Here is a 14,366-nt window from a genome sequence, read left to right as displayed (position 1 = left end):
ATTTCAAATTCTCATTTACCCCCTTATCAGCACCTGAGGCCTTAACATTTTTTAATCCTTTTAATAGCCTACTGTCTCTAATTCTTCTAGACCAAAATATAAATCAGTTCGTAGTAACGAACCGTAAGTAAGGGGTGACTCAGCCCAATAGTAACCAAATCTCCAAAAACCAAAATTTCAACAACAATAGATGCATCAAAAATTTGATTTTTTATGTTAATTCCAGATATATAAAATTCATTAAGTTTTATGTTATCCATCAATAGCTACGAGCCTGAAAAAAATTGCCTGGTCTTGAAATAGAGAGAAAACACCCTCAAGAAGTCAAAGAATCAAAGTGAAAATCACACCATCAGATTCACCATATTGGTTCCACAGGGAAAATTTTCCAAGGGGAGGAAAGTTTCCTGGGATGAACTTTCCCAGATAAATTTTACATGGGAGAATTTGTCAGAATTCCTGTACAAAATTATTTTTGTTTTCCTTATTTTCTCTTTGGCAAATTAATTTTATACTTGGAGATGTTCCAGGGAAATTATCCAGGATAAATTTTCAAAGTGGCTGGAATTTCCTAGGGTATTTTACTTTGAGAGGGGGGGGGGTCCACAGAGCATGGTTTTCAGACATAATTTGAAATAGATTATTAATTTAATGAAAAACAAGTCTTTTTTCAAATGAAAGTAGTCTAAGGAGAATTTTCCTGATAGAATCATATGCAAGAAGTTTTCCAGAGGGGGGGGGGTCTTCACTGAAGACGGAATTGTCCAGGAGGAGGGGCGATTTTACAAGGTTGGAACTTTCCATGGATGAATTTTTATGGGGGGATTTTCCATGGAGGGGGAGGTGATTTCCCAGCATAACACAACCCTTTTATTATTATACCATCTGGATACATCTACAAATCTTCAGCAATTTTATTCATGGTCTCCACTTCACACCATCTCAGTTCATATTTTAGTACCTTCTCTACTTCCTTTACTTCTCCCTTATTATCATACAATCTATCACTCCTATACTTTTCATACAATCCCCTCCTCTTTTCTACCAAGCTTAAAGCATTTTTGCAAACATTCCTAAAAGTATTTCTCATTTTCATCCCTAAGAAACCATGTGCTACTTCACAAACTATATTCCTTGTTCTATCCCATCCATCGTCCTCATTGTCAAATTTTAGACTCTACAATTTCATATTCAACTCTTCCTCAAAATTTCCTCTCAAACTCTCATCCTTGAGTCTACCAAAGTCATAACTTCCAGGAAGGTGCTTACACTTCCTAAATTTAACTTTTATATTAAATCTAGACCCTGCTAACTGGTCATCTTTACTTTTAACATTCAATAACAGCGATCCTTTACGCTCTAGTATCTTACATTGATTCTGCCAGTCTTTGATTTACAATAACATGATGGGTAAGGTTGACCATCTTACCAACATTTGAGTACTGCATTACTTATGGGCCCTTTTATGATCAAATTCTGCATTAGTTGTGACTAGATTGTCATACGTACAGAATTACAGTACTCTATAACCATTGCTATTTTCCTTTCCTACACCAAACTTATCTAGGTTAGAACTCGCCCTCGCGCAAAAACCAACTATGTGGCTTAAGTGTCAGTTGATTCTTATTAAGAATAATATGTGTTTTGAACAGTACTGTTTTTCTAAATCAAAACATCAAAAACAAATCAAACATAATCAAAAGCCTGTAAGCTATTTAGAAGGTTTAGGGGCAGTAACCCTGCTCCTGCTTGCATCAATTCCTGTTTGTTTTAAGTTTGATTGGATTATTCATTGTATTTTCTGTTTGTTTTAGGATTCCAATGTTCATCTAGCCTATTGCAGTATCTTTCACCTTTATGTTTAACATGATTAATTACTTTAATTTCTTTCTTTTGGCTTTCATTTGTTCTTTGATAATAATTTATGTTTGTTTCAAGATTGAATTAACATAGGACTTTATTTCCAGTTGTATTAGGTTTAAATATGGCTCTTTACTTTTCTTCGAAAAACATTTTTTGGGAAAATGTATTGCTTTAATTAATAGGCTATAGGTAAAACCAGAGTGCTGTAAATTCCTGTTCATAAATTTTTTCAAACAATTCTTGGTAACAAACTGTATAGTAAGAGCGACTCGTCTCAATAAAAACTCTAAAATTTTGATACTAATAGATACATCAAAAGAATTGGATTTTTACGCTGATTTTAAATATATAAGTTTCAGCAAGTTTAATGTAACCCATCGAAAGTTACGAGTCTGAGAAAATTTCCCTTATTTTCGAAAAAAGGGGGGAAAAACCCTAAAAGTCTTAGAATCTTAACGAAAATCACACTGTCAGATTCAGCGTATCAGAGAACCTTACTGTAAAGGTTTCAAGCTCCTATCTGAAAAAAGTTGGAATTTGGTGTGTTTTTGCCAGAAGAAAGATCACAGATTCGTGTTCATTTGTTTGTTGTTTTTTTATTTTTCCAGGGTTGATCGTATCGACCCAGTGGTCCTAGAATGTCGCGAGAAGGCTCATTCGAACGGAAATTAAAAGTTCTAGCGCCTTCTTTAATCAAAATAAAAAAAAATTAAAATAGAATCACTTTTTACAAAATAAATTCCTTTTTGATGTCTTTTCATACTGCAGGTTTTTCAAAGCTAGTTGATTTTTGAGGCAATCTAGCAGTTCATGGTAACGAAATGCATAGTAAGAGCGATTTTTCTCAATAGCAATCAAAGGATTAAAAAACAGAATTCGTATTAAAATAGATTCATTGAAAGAAATAAATTTTTATGCTGATTTTATAAAAATAAGTTTCGTTAAGTTTAGTCTTACCTACAAAAATTTAACAGCCTGAGAAAATCAAAAGAATCAAAAGAATAAACCGGCTCAAAAAAGGGGGATAAAAGTTCTATTGCCTTTTTCATTAAAAAACCAAAAAAATAAAAAATAGAATCACTTTATATGAAAAAACTGCATTTTTGATGTCTTTTCATACTACACCTTTTAAGATTTCATGCTGAATCAGGATATTTGATTTTTGAAGCAAGTCTGATTTGTAACACCAAATGTCTACTAATAATCATATATGACGTAATAAGTGACGTGACGTAATATCTAACAGCGATTGGGTACTAATCATAGGCAGCGCAGTAGTTTTCCAGACCAGCGCACTTCATATCAAAGGAGTTGTCGTAGAAACTTCGAATAGGGCTCATTCGATTGGAAATTGGAATGGCTAGTGCCCTTTTTAATAGTTAAAAGTGATTGGAAGGCAACTAACACCCATTCCAAGCCCACCATTTTCCTCAAACACATCCATTCAAAATTTTGAGATAGCCATTTTTTTCAACATAGTTGATTTCCAGATAGAAATTATGTTTTTGAGGAAGAGACTCCCCCAGCAGCCCTCAGGCAAGGTTATTGTAAGTTATGCCTTTGGGGCATATAAGGTTTTTTATAAGGCTTCGTCGTAGAAACTTCAAAAAGGGCTCATACGATAAGAAATTCAAAGGGCTAGCGCCCTTTTTAATAGTTGAAAGTGATTAGAGGGCAAGAAACCCCCCTCTCACGTCCACCTTTTCCCCAAACACATCCAATCAAAATTTTGAGACAGCCATTTTGTCCAAAGTAGTTGAAAGCCTGAAAATCATGTCTTTGAGGATGACAACCCCCCTCCCCCCAAAGCCCTCAGGGGAAGGGTTATAAGTTAAGCTCTGGGGGCACATAAGGTTTTCATAGAAAGTTATGTAATAGAAACTTCAAAAAAGGCTCGTTTGATTTTAAATTGAAATTGCTTGTGTCCTTTTTAATAGTCAAAAGTGGTGGGAAGGTACCTAACTTCCCTCCCATACCCACTATTTATCAAAACACATTCAATCGAAATTTTGAGATAGCCATTTTCTTAAACATAGTTGAAAGTTCTGGAAATTAGGTCTTTGAGGGTGATAACCCCCCTCAGAACTCTCAGGGCAAGGGTTGTAGTTTATGCCCTGGGGGCATATAAGGTTTTTATTGAAAGATTTGTCATAGAAACAGGAAACAGGGCGCATTCAATTGGAAATTCAAAGGGTTAGTGCCCTTTTTAATAGTCGAAACTGATTGGAGGGCAACTAACCCCCTCTGACGCCCATCTTTTCCCCAAACACATCCAATCAAACTTTTTAGATAGCCATTCTGTTCAACGTAGTTGAAAGTTTTGGAAACTAGGTCCTTGAGGATGAAAGCCCCCCCCCCACAACCCTCAAGGCAAGGGTTGTAAGTTATGCCCTGGGGGCATATAAGGTTTTTTATAGAAAGTGTTGCCGTAGAAACTTCAAAAAGGGCTCATTCGATTGGAAATTTAAATGGCTAGTGCCTTTTTTAATGGTTAAAAGTGATTGGAAGGCAACTAACACCCCTTTCAAGCCCAGCCCTCATTTCCCCAAACACATCCAATCAAAATTTTGAGATAGCCATTTTGTTCAACTTAGTTGAAAGTTCTGGAAATTACATCTTTGAGCAAGACACTCCCCCCAGAGTCTTCAGGGCAAGTGTTATAAGTTAAGCCATGCGGGCATATATGGTTCTTATGGAAGGAATGCTCGCATAAACTTCAGAAAGGGCTCATTTGATTGGAAATTGAAAGTTCTAGTTCACTATTTAAGCATCAAAAGATATCAGAGGGTAACCAACCCTTTTTTTCCCAAAACCCATCCGTTTTTTTTTTAAATAGTTCAAAGGTCAGATAACAAAAACTCCAGTGTTGACACCCCCCAGGGTCTGGGGGCAGGCATTTTAAGCTATTTCCTGGGGCCGTATATGGTCAATTGAAAGGGAAGCTTAAATAAACTTCAGAGAGGGCTCATTTGAATGGAAATTAAAAGTTCTAGTTCATTTTCTCAGAGTAAAAAAGATCAGAGGGCAACTAGCCCCTCTCGCCTTCCCTGCCTTTGGGTTTATCGGATGGATAAACCCATCCAACAAAATTTGAGGAAACCATTTTGTTAAAAATAGTTCAAACATCAAATATTAAAACTCCAGGGTCAACTCAACCCCCCAAGGCCCAGGGACAGGCTTTGGAAGTTATACTCTGGGGGCACATATGGTACTTATAGAAGGGATGCTCGTATAAACTTCAGAGAGGGCTCATTTGATTGGAAATTGAAAGTTCTAGTTCAATTTTTAACAGTCAAAAGATTTAAGGACAACTAGCCCCCCCCCCCCATGCCCTTTTTCCCAGAACCCATCCACTACAAATTTTGAGATAGCCAGTTTTTAAAGACATTAAAACTTAAAACGAACAGAAAATTAATCCATATATGAAAGGGGCTGTCCCCTCCTCAACGCCTTGCTCTTTACGCTAAAGTTTGACTTTCTCACAGCTCTATTTTTTTAAACAATAGAAACTTTAGCGTAAAGAGCGAAGCGTCGAGGAGGGGACAGCCCCTTTCATATACGGAATAATTTCTGTTCGTTTTAAGTTTTAACGTCGTTCCTTTTTTTCAGTTAAAAAAACTTTTTTTTTTTTTATTTAATTACAACAAATAACAGAGTAAACTCAAAACGAGCAGAAATTAACATAAGTTGGGCTCAAAACCCCTATGTCTTCCCAAGGCCAGAACATAATTTGCACTTTACTGAAAAAAACATAAATGTTCTTTCTTTTAGAAATTTGATAAATCTAATAATATTAACATTTCTATTACTAGATATCAGTGCATATAAATATCAGTATATTAAACTGACAATGCCAATTCATTTGTATTTTAAGGACCTAATTTCCAAAACTTCCAACTAAGTTGAACAAAATGAATATCTCAAAATTTTGATTGGATGTGTTAGGGGAAATGGTGGGCGTGAGAGGGGGGTTAGTTGCCCTTCAATCACTTTCGACTATTAAAAGGGCACTAGCCCTTCAATTTCCAATTGAATGAGCCCGTTTTGAGGTTTTTACAACATTGCTTTCTATAAAAACCTTACATCCCCCCAGTGCATAACTTAAAACCCTTGCCCTGAGGGTTGTGGGGGGGAGGGTTGTCATCCTTAAAGACCTAATTTCCAAAACTTTCAACTACGTTGTATAAAAAGGCTATCTCAAAATTTTGATTGGATGTGTGTGGGGAAAAGGTAGGCAGGAGAGGGGGGTTAGTTGTCCTTAAATCACTTTCAACTATTAAAAAGGGCACTAGCCTTTTTAATTTCCAGTCAAAAGAGCTCTTTTTCAAGTTTCTATGACACAAATTTCAATAAAACCTTATAAGCCCCCAGGGCATAACTTAAAACCCTTGCCCTGAAGACTGTTGTGGGAGTGTCCTGCTCAAAGGTATAATTTCCTGAGCTTTAAACTGCGTGAAACAAAATGGCTATCTAAAATTTTGATTGGATGTGTTTGGGAAAAAGGTGGGCATGCGCGGGGGTTAGTTGCCCTCAAATGACTTTTGACTGTTAAAAAAGGCACTAGCCCTTTGAATTTCCAATCGAATTGGCCCTTTTTCAAGTTTCTGCAACAAAGATTTCAATAAAAACCTTCTATATAACCCCAGGGCATAACTTATAACCCTTGCCCTGAAGACTGTGGGTGGAGTGCCCTGTTCAAAGGTATAATTTCCTGAACTTTAAACTGCATGGAACAAAATTGCTAGCTCAAAATTTTGATTGGATGTGTTTAGGGAAATGGTGGGTGTGGAAGGGGTGTTAGTTGCCATCCAATTACTTTTAACTATTAAAAAGGGCACTAGCCATTTCAATTTCCAATTGAATGAGCCCTTTTTGAAGTTTCTACAATAACGTGTTCTAAAAAAAAACCTTATACACCCCCAGGGCACAAATTAAAACCCTTGCCTTGAGGGTTGTGGGGGATTGTCATCCTCAAAAACATAATTTCTATCTGGAAATCAACTATGCTGAACAAAATGGCTATCTCAAAATTTTGATTTGATGTGTTTGGGGAAATGGTGGGCTTGAGAGGGGGGTTAGGTGCCCTCAAATCACTTTCGACTATAGAAAAGGGCACTAGCCCTTTGAATTTCCAATTGGATGAGCCTTTTTTGAAGTTTCTACAACAACACATTCTATAAAAACCTTATATGCCCCCAGGGCACAACTTACAACCCTTGCCCTGACCTCCTCAAAAACATAATTTCTATCTGGAAATCAACTATGCTGAACAAAATAGCTATATCAAAATTTTGATTGGTTGTGTTTGGGGAAATGGTGGGCATGGAAGGGATGTTAGTTGCCTTCCTATCACTTTTGACAATTAAAAAGAGTACTAGCCATTCTGATTTCCAATCAAATGAGCCCTTTTAAAGTTTCTACAAAAACATGTTCTATAAAAACCTTATATGCACCCAGGGCATAACTTACAACCCTTGCCCTGGGGGCTGTGGGGGGCTTTGTCATCCTCAAAGGCCTAATTTCCAGAAATTAAAACTACGTTTAATAAAATGGCTTTCTCAAAATTTTTATTTGATGTGTTTGGGGAAAAGGTAGGCATGAGAGGGGGTTAGTTGCCCTCCAATGACTTCCGACTATTAAAAAGGCCACTAGCCCTTTGAATTTCCAATTGGATGAGCCCTTTTTGAAGTTTCTACAACAACACATTCTATAAAAACCTTACATGCCCCCAGGGCACAACTTACAACCTTTGCCCTGAAGGTTTTGGGGGAGTGTCCTCCTCAAAAACATAATTTCTATTTGGAAATCAACTACGCTGAACAAAATGGCTATCTCAAAATTTTGATTGGATGTGTTTCAGGAACTGGTGGGCGTGGAAGGTGTGTTAGTTGCCTTCTAATCACTTTCGACTATTTAAATGGGCACAATCCATTCCAATTGAATGAGCCCTTTTCAAAGTTTCTATGACAACTTCTTTGATACAAAGTGCCCTGGTCTAAAGGAAAAAAAATAATAAATAATACATTGTGCCAACATCGCTCTTATATGCCCCCAGGGCATAACTTACAACCCTTGCCCTGAGGGTTGTGGGGGGGTATCTTCCTCAAAAAAATATTTTCTATTTGGAAATCAACTATGCTGAACAAAATGGCTATCTCAAAATTTGGTTGGATTTGTTTGGATGAATGATGGGTGTGGAGGTGGGGCTAGTTGCCCTCCAATTGCTTTCAACTGTTAAAAAGGGCACTAGCCACTCCAATTTCCAATCAAATGAGCCCTTTTTGAAGTTTCTACAACAACTCTTTTGATACAAAGTGCCCTGGTATGGAAAAAAATAATAATAATACATTTAAAATAATAAATATAATGTGCATAATAAAATACAAAAAATAATAAAATACATTGTGCATACATTGTTCTTTACTTAGGCAGCACTATTGTGCTGCCTATGATAGTCTACATGGCCTGAAGTTTTAATCAAATCAAGATTATAAAAATTCAAATTTTTCACACTAAGAATCAATATAACCACAATTTTTTCTTGTCATTGTCTTCATTAAGGTATCCTCATTCCAGTCTACTTAGACTTATATATTCAAAATAATCAGAGAAAACCTATTTTTGACACATTTTAAGGGTTTTCACAAATTGATAGAGCTGAATTATTTTTTTTTAATATTGTTTTCTTTTTTAGGTTTGTTTGCCCCAGCATACATGCCCAGTAAGTTGCTATCCTATCAGAGAAGAAACAAATTTATGCCAATTTTTGGCATTAAAAATCAATATTGTACAACAATTGTTTCCACAGCCTTTTCTTCATTGAGGTCTTTTTGTGTCTAACTATATAACCTGTTTAACCCAACCTGAGAAACCAAAATTTGTTAGCCCAGTGTTAGGTATTACATATGCAGCCAATTTTCAAAACATTTTTGTTTACACTAAGGTCTACCTGGCCCTGTCTACACGCCCTTTTAGTTGTAAGTTCATCAGAGACAAAACAGCTAGGGGCTAATTTTTGGAAATCACATACTGATATAGCCCAAATTAGTTTCAATTTTTTAAACTTGGCCAGGTCCATTTGGCCAATAAACTTATGACTGTCATTTCAAAATCAAATAGAGAAATGAAACTTAAAGCCTTGTTTATATATGTCTTGAATCTTGTAGTCTTTTGGTCTCAAATTATCACAAACATTCAAAGCCAAAATATCTGGGCTGAATATAAGTATTACAAATCTTGAAATACAGTTTAGCTGTGACAACTAGAAAAAAATTTGCACCATTTTTGAGCAAAACAAATTTTTCTGCAAAAGGGTCCCTTTAACTCAAAAATTTATGGATACAAATTTTAAGCTTTTGAGGAAAAACCGCCAGTCCTTTTTTGGATGAACCAGTATTTAGGATATCCATTTCTTGAAATATCCTTGCCCTCTCCCCCAAATATACACTCAAAGTTTAACTCGATCCTCCTGGTCACTTCTTAGGTACTAGATACACACTATTTTGGTAACCTTGATGAATATACTGTCTTTGGATTGGCCTCACCACTCTGCTATGAATAGATCTCAAGTTCCAAAAATTTCCCAAAGTACTGATGTGTAATTTCAAGACTTGGATACAAAGACAAAACAACTACCTTTTCTTCTAAAATCAGTCTTTGAATGGTGGGTATTTTATATAATTTAAAGCTATTGCTCCTGGGGTTGTAGGGGTGGAAAACTTAAAAAGATTTTTCAATGTATCTGAACAAAATGACAAATCACGAAATTTTCTTCCAATACCAAAGTAGTTGTGATGGGCCAGGTAAAGAAAAGGGCACAGAAGAGAAGATGGTTGTCTTTTAGCTGCTTGTGGCCCTTGAAACTTTCATTTTTGAAATGAATGGGCCTTCTCCACAGCTTCTACAACTACCACTTCTATACAAAATTTCTTGGGGAAAGAGTTCTTCTGCTTTTTTTGAGGGAACCAATATTTTTTCTTCTGTATTGATGATTTTTTAGCCTAATTACTTAAAAATACAAGTTTCCAGCTGATCAGGAAAAAGTTTTGGCTCTATTTTTGGTATTTGTCTAGAGAATTAACTGGAAAGAAGTAAACATGTTAAGAAATCAATGCTTACTACATAAAATGCAGAATAATCATAGTTAACACACCTTGCATGAAGCCTTGCTATACTTTATCCCCCCTCCCCCAATGTGCAAATACATAGCCTAAATTATATATTTCTTATCTTAAAAAAACAATTCCTACTTCTTAAGTCATTATTTCATTTTAGTCATTACTCAGTCACTCAACAAAACTTGTATAAACTGTACAGTCACTCAACAAAACTTGTATAAACTGTATCAGCTGCAAGTGCACAAGAAAACAGGTCAATGTAGCTTTATTAACCAAGCATTAAAACTTTGGAATAGTTTACCTTATACTGTAGTTTCTGTGTAAACAGTGCAAACATTTAAGAGTGCTCTCACTGAAACTGAGTTCTATGGAAAACAGTTGTTGTATAGTTCTTTTTTTACTGATTAATATTTTTTGTTTTGTGTTTTGCAGTGTTGCTGTTTGAGCTATAATTTTTTGTGTTTGTATTGTGACAAGCCTATGGCTTTCTCCTTTATTGAATGAAATAAATAAATAAGTAATATGCAAAATATTCATAGTTAACACATTTTGCATGTAACCCTGCTATACTTCACCCACCCCCCTGATGTGCAAATATATACTCTAAATTATATATTTCCAATCTATTTCCCTGATGAATTTTAGTTGTTTCAAACCATGTACCTGTAAACTGAAACAACTGTGATGAAACAAAACTGGAAAAACAAGTTGAGGAGGCAGAGTGCATTAAAAATGTAGCCTATAACTTGGGCTATATATTTGCACATTAGAGGTAGGGGGTTGGGGGTAAAGTATAGCAAGGCTGGATGTGATACATGTTAACTATGATTATTCTGCATAGCCAAGTTATTATGGAGTAAGAATTGTTTTATTAACATGTTTCCTTCTCTCAAGTTAGTTCTTAAGGAAAATACTCTGTTTTTTAGTGAGGTAACCAGGCCCTGAAACAATTTTTGGTATGAATGGTATCTGCAAGTTTTACTCATCAGGGGTGTAGCCTATTCGGCAATAGCCTAGGCTATCTTCCAACAGTATGTCTTTGGCCTTGGATTAAAAAACTTAAGACTTCATTTTCCTAACCTAACCCCCTTCCAAGATAGCCAAGAGTAGCTTATCTATAATTTTCCTTATTTCAATTCTTTCCAATTTAAACTTATAGGGTAAAAAAAAAACAGTATCTAATTGAGCAAAATTATGTAAAACTAAAACCCTTACATCTTGTTACCAAAGAGGAATTGGGAAAAATTGTACATATCAGCAAAAAGCTAAAAATCTAAGCTATGCATCAATATGGTTATTATCATAATTGTTTAAGATCAAGCACTTGAAATTATTAGCTTATTGACTTGTCTACAAGGACCTCTTTTTGGAAATACCAATTATTCTACTTTGATCTATATAATTTTATTGTTTCAGTTTTATTCTTATATTAACAGAAAGCTGACTTTCTTCTGATTCTAAAAATTGAACTTATTGCTTGACATTTATTCTTTAAATCATAAATATCAAATATATTTTTCTTTTAAATTGCTTGTCAAAACAGAGACCTCATTTTTAATCAATGCTGACAAATTATTGGTGAAAATTTGTCCCAGAAGGTGGAGTTCTTGTTACAGTAAATTTTTCATTATTTGTATTATTGTCTTACAAATAAAGTGAACACACCACTTGATGCCTTTTTTTATGCTCTTTCCAAATCTAAGAATCATTTTTGTCAGAAATGGATTTTACCCCCACCTTTATCTATACCAATTCAGGGTCTATATTTTCACATTAGGGGGGTGGGGGTAAATTTTATTTCTGATGTAAATGAGAGGTAATTTTAAATGGTAAATTTGCAGGTGGCACTAATTTAGCAAGAATGAAAGTAAAAACATCATTTGATGTTTTTTTATGCTCTTTCATAATACAATAATTGCTTCTGTTGCAAGTTGCATCTTGAGCCCTTAAAGGGGCCCCAAAGGTATTTCATTTTTGTAACCACATAAAAAAGCCATCAATACTAGTTAAGTTATTAAAAAGTGGTTAAAAACATATTACTAGTTTATAAATAAGTTGTTCAAGAGTAATGTATTCCAAAAATACTTATTTATAGAAATTCAGATCTCATTTATTAAGCAACTGAAATATAAACTGTTTTCCTACTGTTTTACTGAAGGGTGTGTTCTCAAATTTTAGGGGCAATTTTTCACTCATCAATGAGCTAAGATCTTACATCTTTTGTCAGAAAACACTTAAAAGTAAAATCTTTGAACAAAGATCTTACATCTTTGGTTGTTTATTGTGCAAATGCCTTTCATCATTCTGCTCTGATCAGCAGTCTGAGAACAATGATGAGTAGATCATCAAAGTTCTCTCATCATTATTCTATATGGCAGAGCAATGGCACTCTTCACACTTTTTGCTAACATCAGTGAGCTGTAAGATCTTAGAACAAAGATGAGTTAAAAAACAATAATCTTTGCAGAAAGATGTAAGATCTTAGTGCTAAAAAACAGGCCTTTTATTGACTAAAAACAGCACTGAATTCCAAAAATTGAGCATTGAATAGCAAAATTCAAATAACATACCCTTCAATAAAAACAGAAGGAAAATGGCTAATATTTCAGTTGCTTAATAAACAAGGTTTGAATTTCTATAAATAAGTGTTTTTGGAATATATTACTCTTGAACAACTTATTTATAAACTAGTTACATGTTTTTAACCACTTTGCAATAACTTTACTAGTGTTGATAGCTTCTTTGTTTGGTTACAAAAATGAAATACCTTTGGGGCACCTTTAAGGGCTCAAGATACAATTTGCAGTAGATAATTTCAGAGACCACACTGTCTTTCCATGACAATAAAATAAAAGTCCAAAATAGGGATAAATTCCTTTTTAATAGACAGTGTATAATAAATTTCACAAAAAATACCAGATATTTTGGTCACATATACAGTGACCGTCATCAGTAGTAAAACTAAGCAAAACCAATTTAAAACAAAAGCTTATATACAAAATCAAATAAAACTACATATTGTGTAATTCTCTAATTCTTTACAAAGCAATAATGTAAGCTAGCCTCTGACCTTCATGAAATCGGTTCATTGGCGTTTAATGGTATAAAATTTGGACAGAAGTCAACTACATTTGGTAAACTGAACTTTATTCTGTAAGATTTTAATAAATTATCATAGATTTCAGCGCATATTCACCTGTATCCTGATTCAAAGCAATATTCTTGAATAAGATTCAAGAAATTCATTCTCATAGAAATGATTATATATTTGTAATCAGCATAAAAAAAGGCATTGAATGGGGGATGCCACCAGATGGCTAATTTGACAGTGTATATATATACAAATCTTTAAATTAGCCAACCGGCCAACCAGTATTTTAAGCCTAGGAGTCCACCTTCAAAAGGAAACATTAAGAAAACAATTCTTACTCCATATTATGTGGAATAATCCTAGTTAACACATTTTGCAGGGGGGGAGCCTTTATTTTCACTTCTTTGCTTTTTTTTTAGTTTTTCTAAGAAATTCATGAATTTCTTAGATCCTAGCCTATATATTTACAGAATATATGCCCCCACCCCCCTAATGTGTAAATATATACCTAGAATTGCACCCCCAATCTAAATAGCCTATAACTTCCATTTGCATCACAAATGAACTTTACTCCCACATTAGCTATGTGGTGGATGTCCATTGAATGGTGTATTCACTTTATATCCAACTCAATAATATGATTTGGTATATAGGCTAGGCTATTTACCTACCCAATTTGCAACATTAGTGAGTAGGCCCTATTGTATTATTAAAGAGCATAAGAAAGACATTAAACAATGTTTTCACTTTCATCCTAGCCTAAAGTATTGTGCCACCTGCAAATTTACTGTTCAAACTTTCTCCCCCCCCCCCCCCTAATGTGCAAATAGGCTATATACCCTGAATTATTATATATAGGGGTGGGGTTAAAATATGTTTCCAGCAAAAATGATTATTATATTTGGAAAGAGCATAAGAAAAGCCATCAAGTGGTATGTTTACTTTATTTGTAAGTCAATAATATCATTAACATAAAAATTACCCTTGTTACTGCCCTTGCATTCCATCATGGTTATGGTCACATGGTCCAAATATTTTTCTTAAATGCCAAGGAAAAGTGGTCTTTCCCAAAAAGAGGTCTTTTACCCTAGCCTACTTGGAACTAGGCCTTAAAAGTAAGAATGAGTCTTACTAAGCTGTAAATCAGATCTGATAACAGAAAAAGTCTTCGAAAATTCAAAAATTTTCTTTGAACCGTTTGAAATATTTCCTAAATTGACTCCCTGAAGATACTTCAACGATTTTTTCAGAAACATCACGAAAATCTAAGCTATGCACAGTTTTTAAAAATGCCA

The 14,366-nt window shown here is 34.7% G+C and overlaps 1 protein-coding gene across 1 annotated transcript in view; it reads right to left on the bottom strand.

Annotated features, from left to right (window-relative positions):
* The window catches only part of LOC148952317 (mitochondrial disaggregase-like), a 98,995-nt gene extending 84,629 nt beyond the window's left edge, over nt 1–14,366 (bottom strand). The window contains exon 1 of the mRNA XM_089089760.1: nt 14,204–14,366. Within this exon, the coding sequence (XP_088945886.1) occupies nt 14,204–14,327 (124 nt within the window). The 5' untranslated portion in view covers nt 14,328–14,366. The remainder of the gene's footprint in view (nt 1–14,203) is intronic.

This window comes from Artemia sp. Qi Xiang Cuo, chromosome 5, assembly GCF_049724085.1.
Source record: "Artemia sp. Qi Xiang Cuo chromosome 5, ASM4972408v1, whole genome shotgun sequence".
NCBI lineage: Eukaryota > Metazoa > Arthropoda > Branchiopoda > Anostraca > Artemiidae > Artemia > Artemia sp. Qi Xiang Cuo.
Note: the sequence above shows the minus strand (reverse complement) of the source record. Positions and strands in the feature narration are given on the sequence as shown.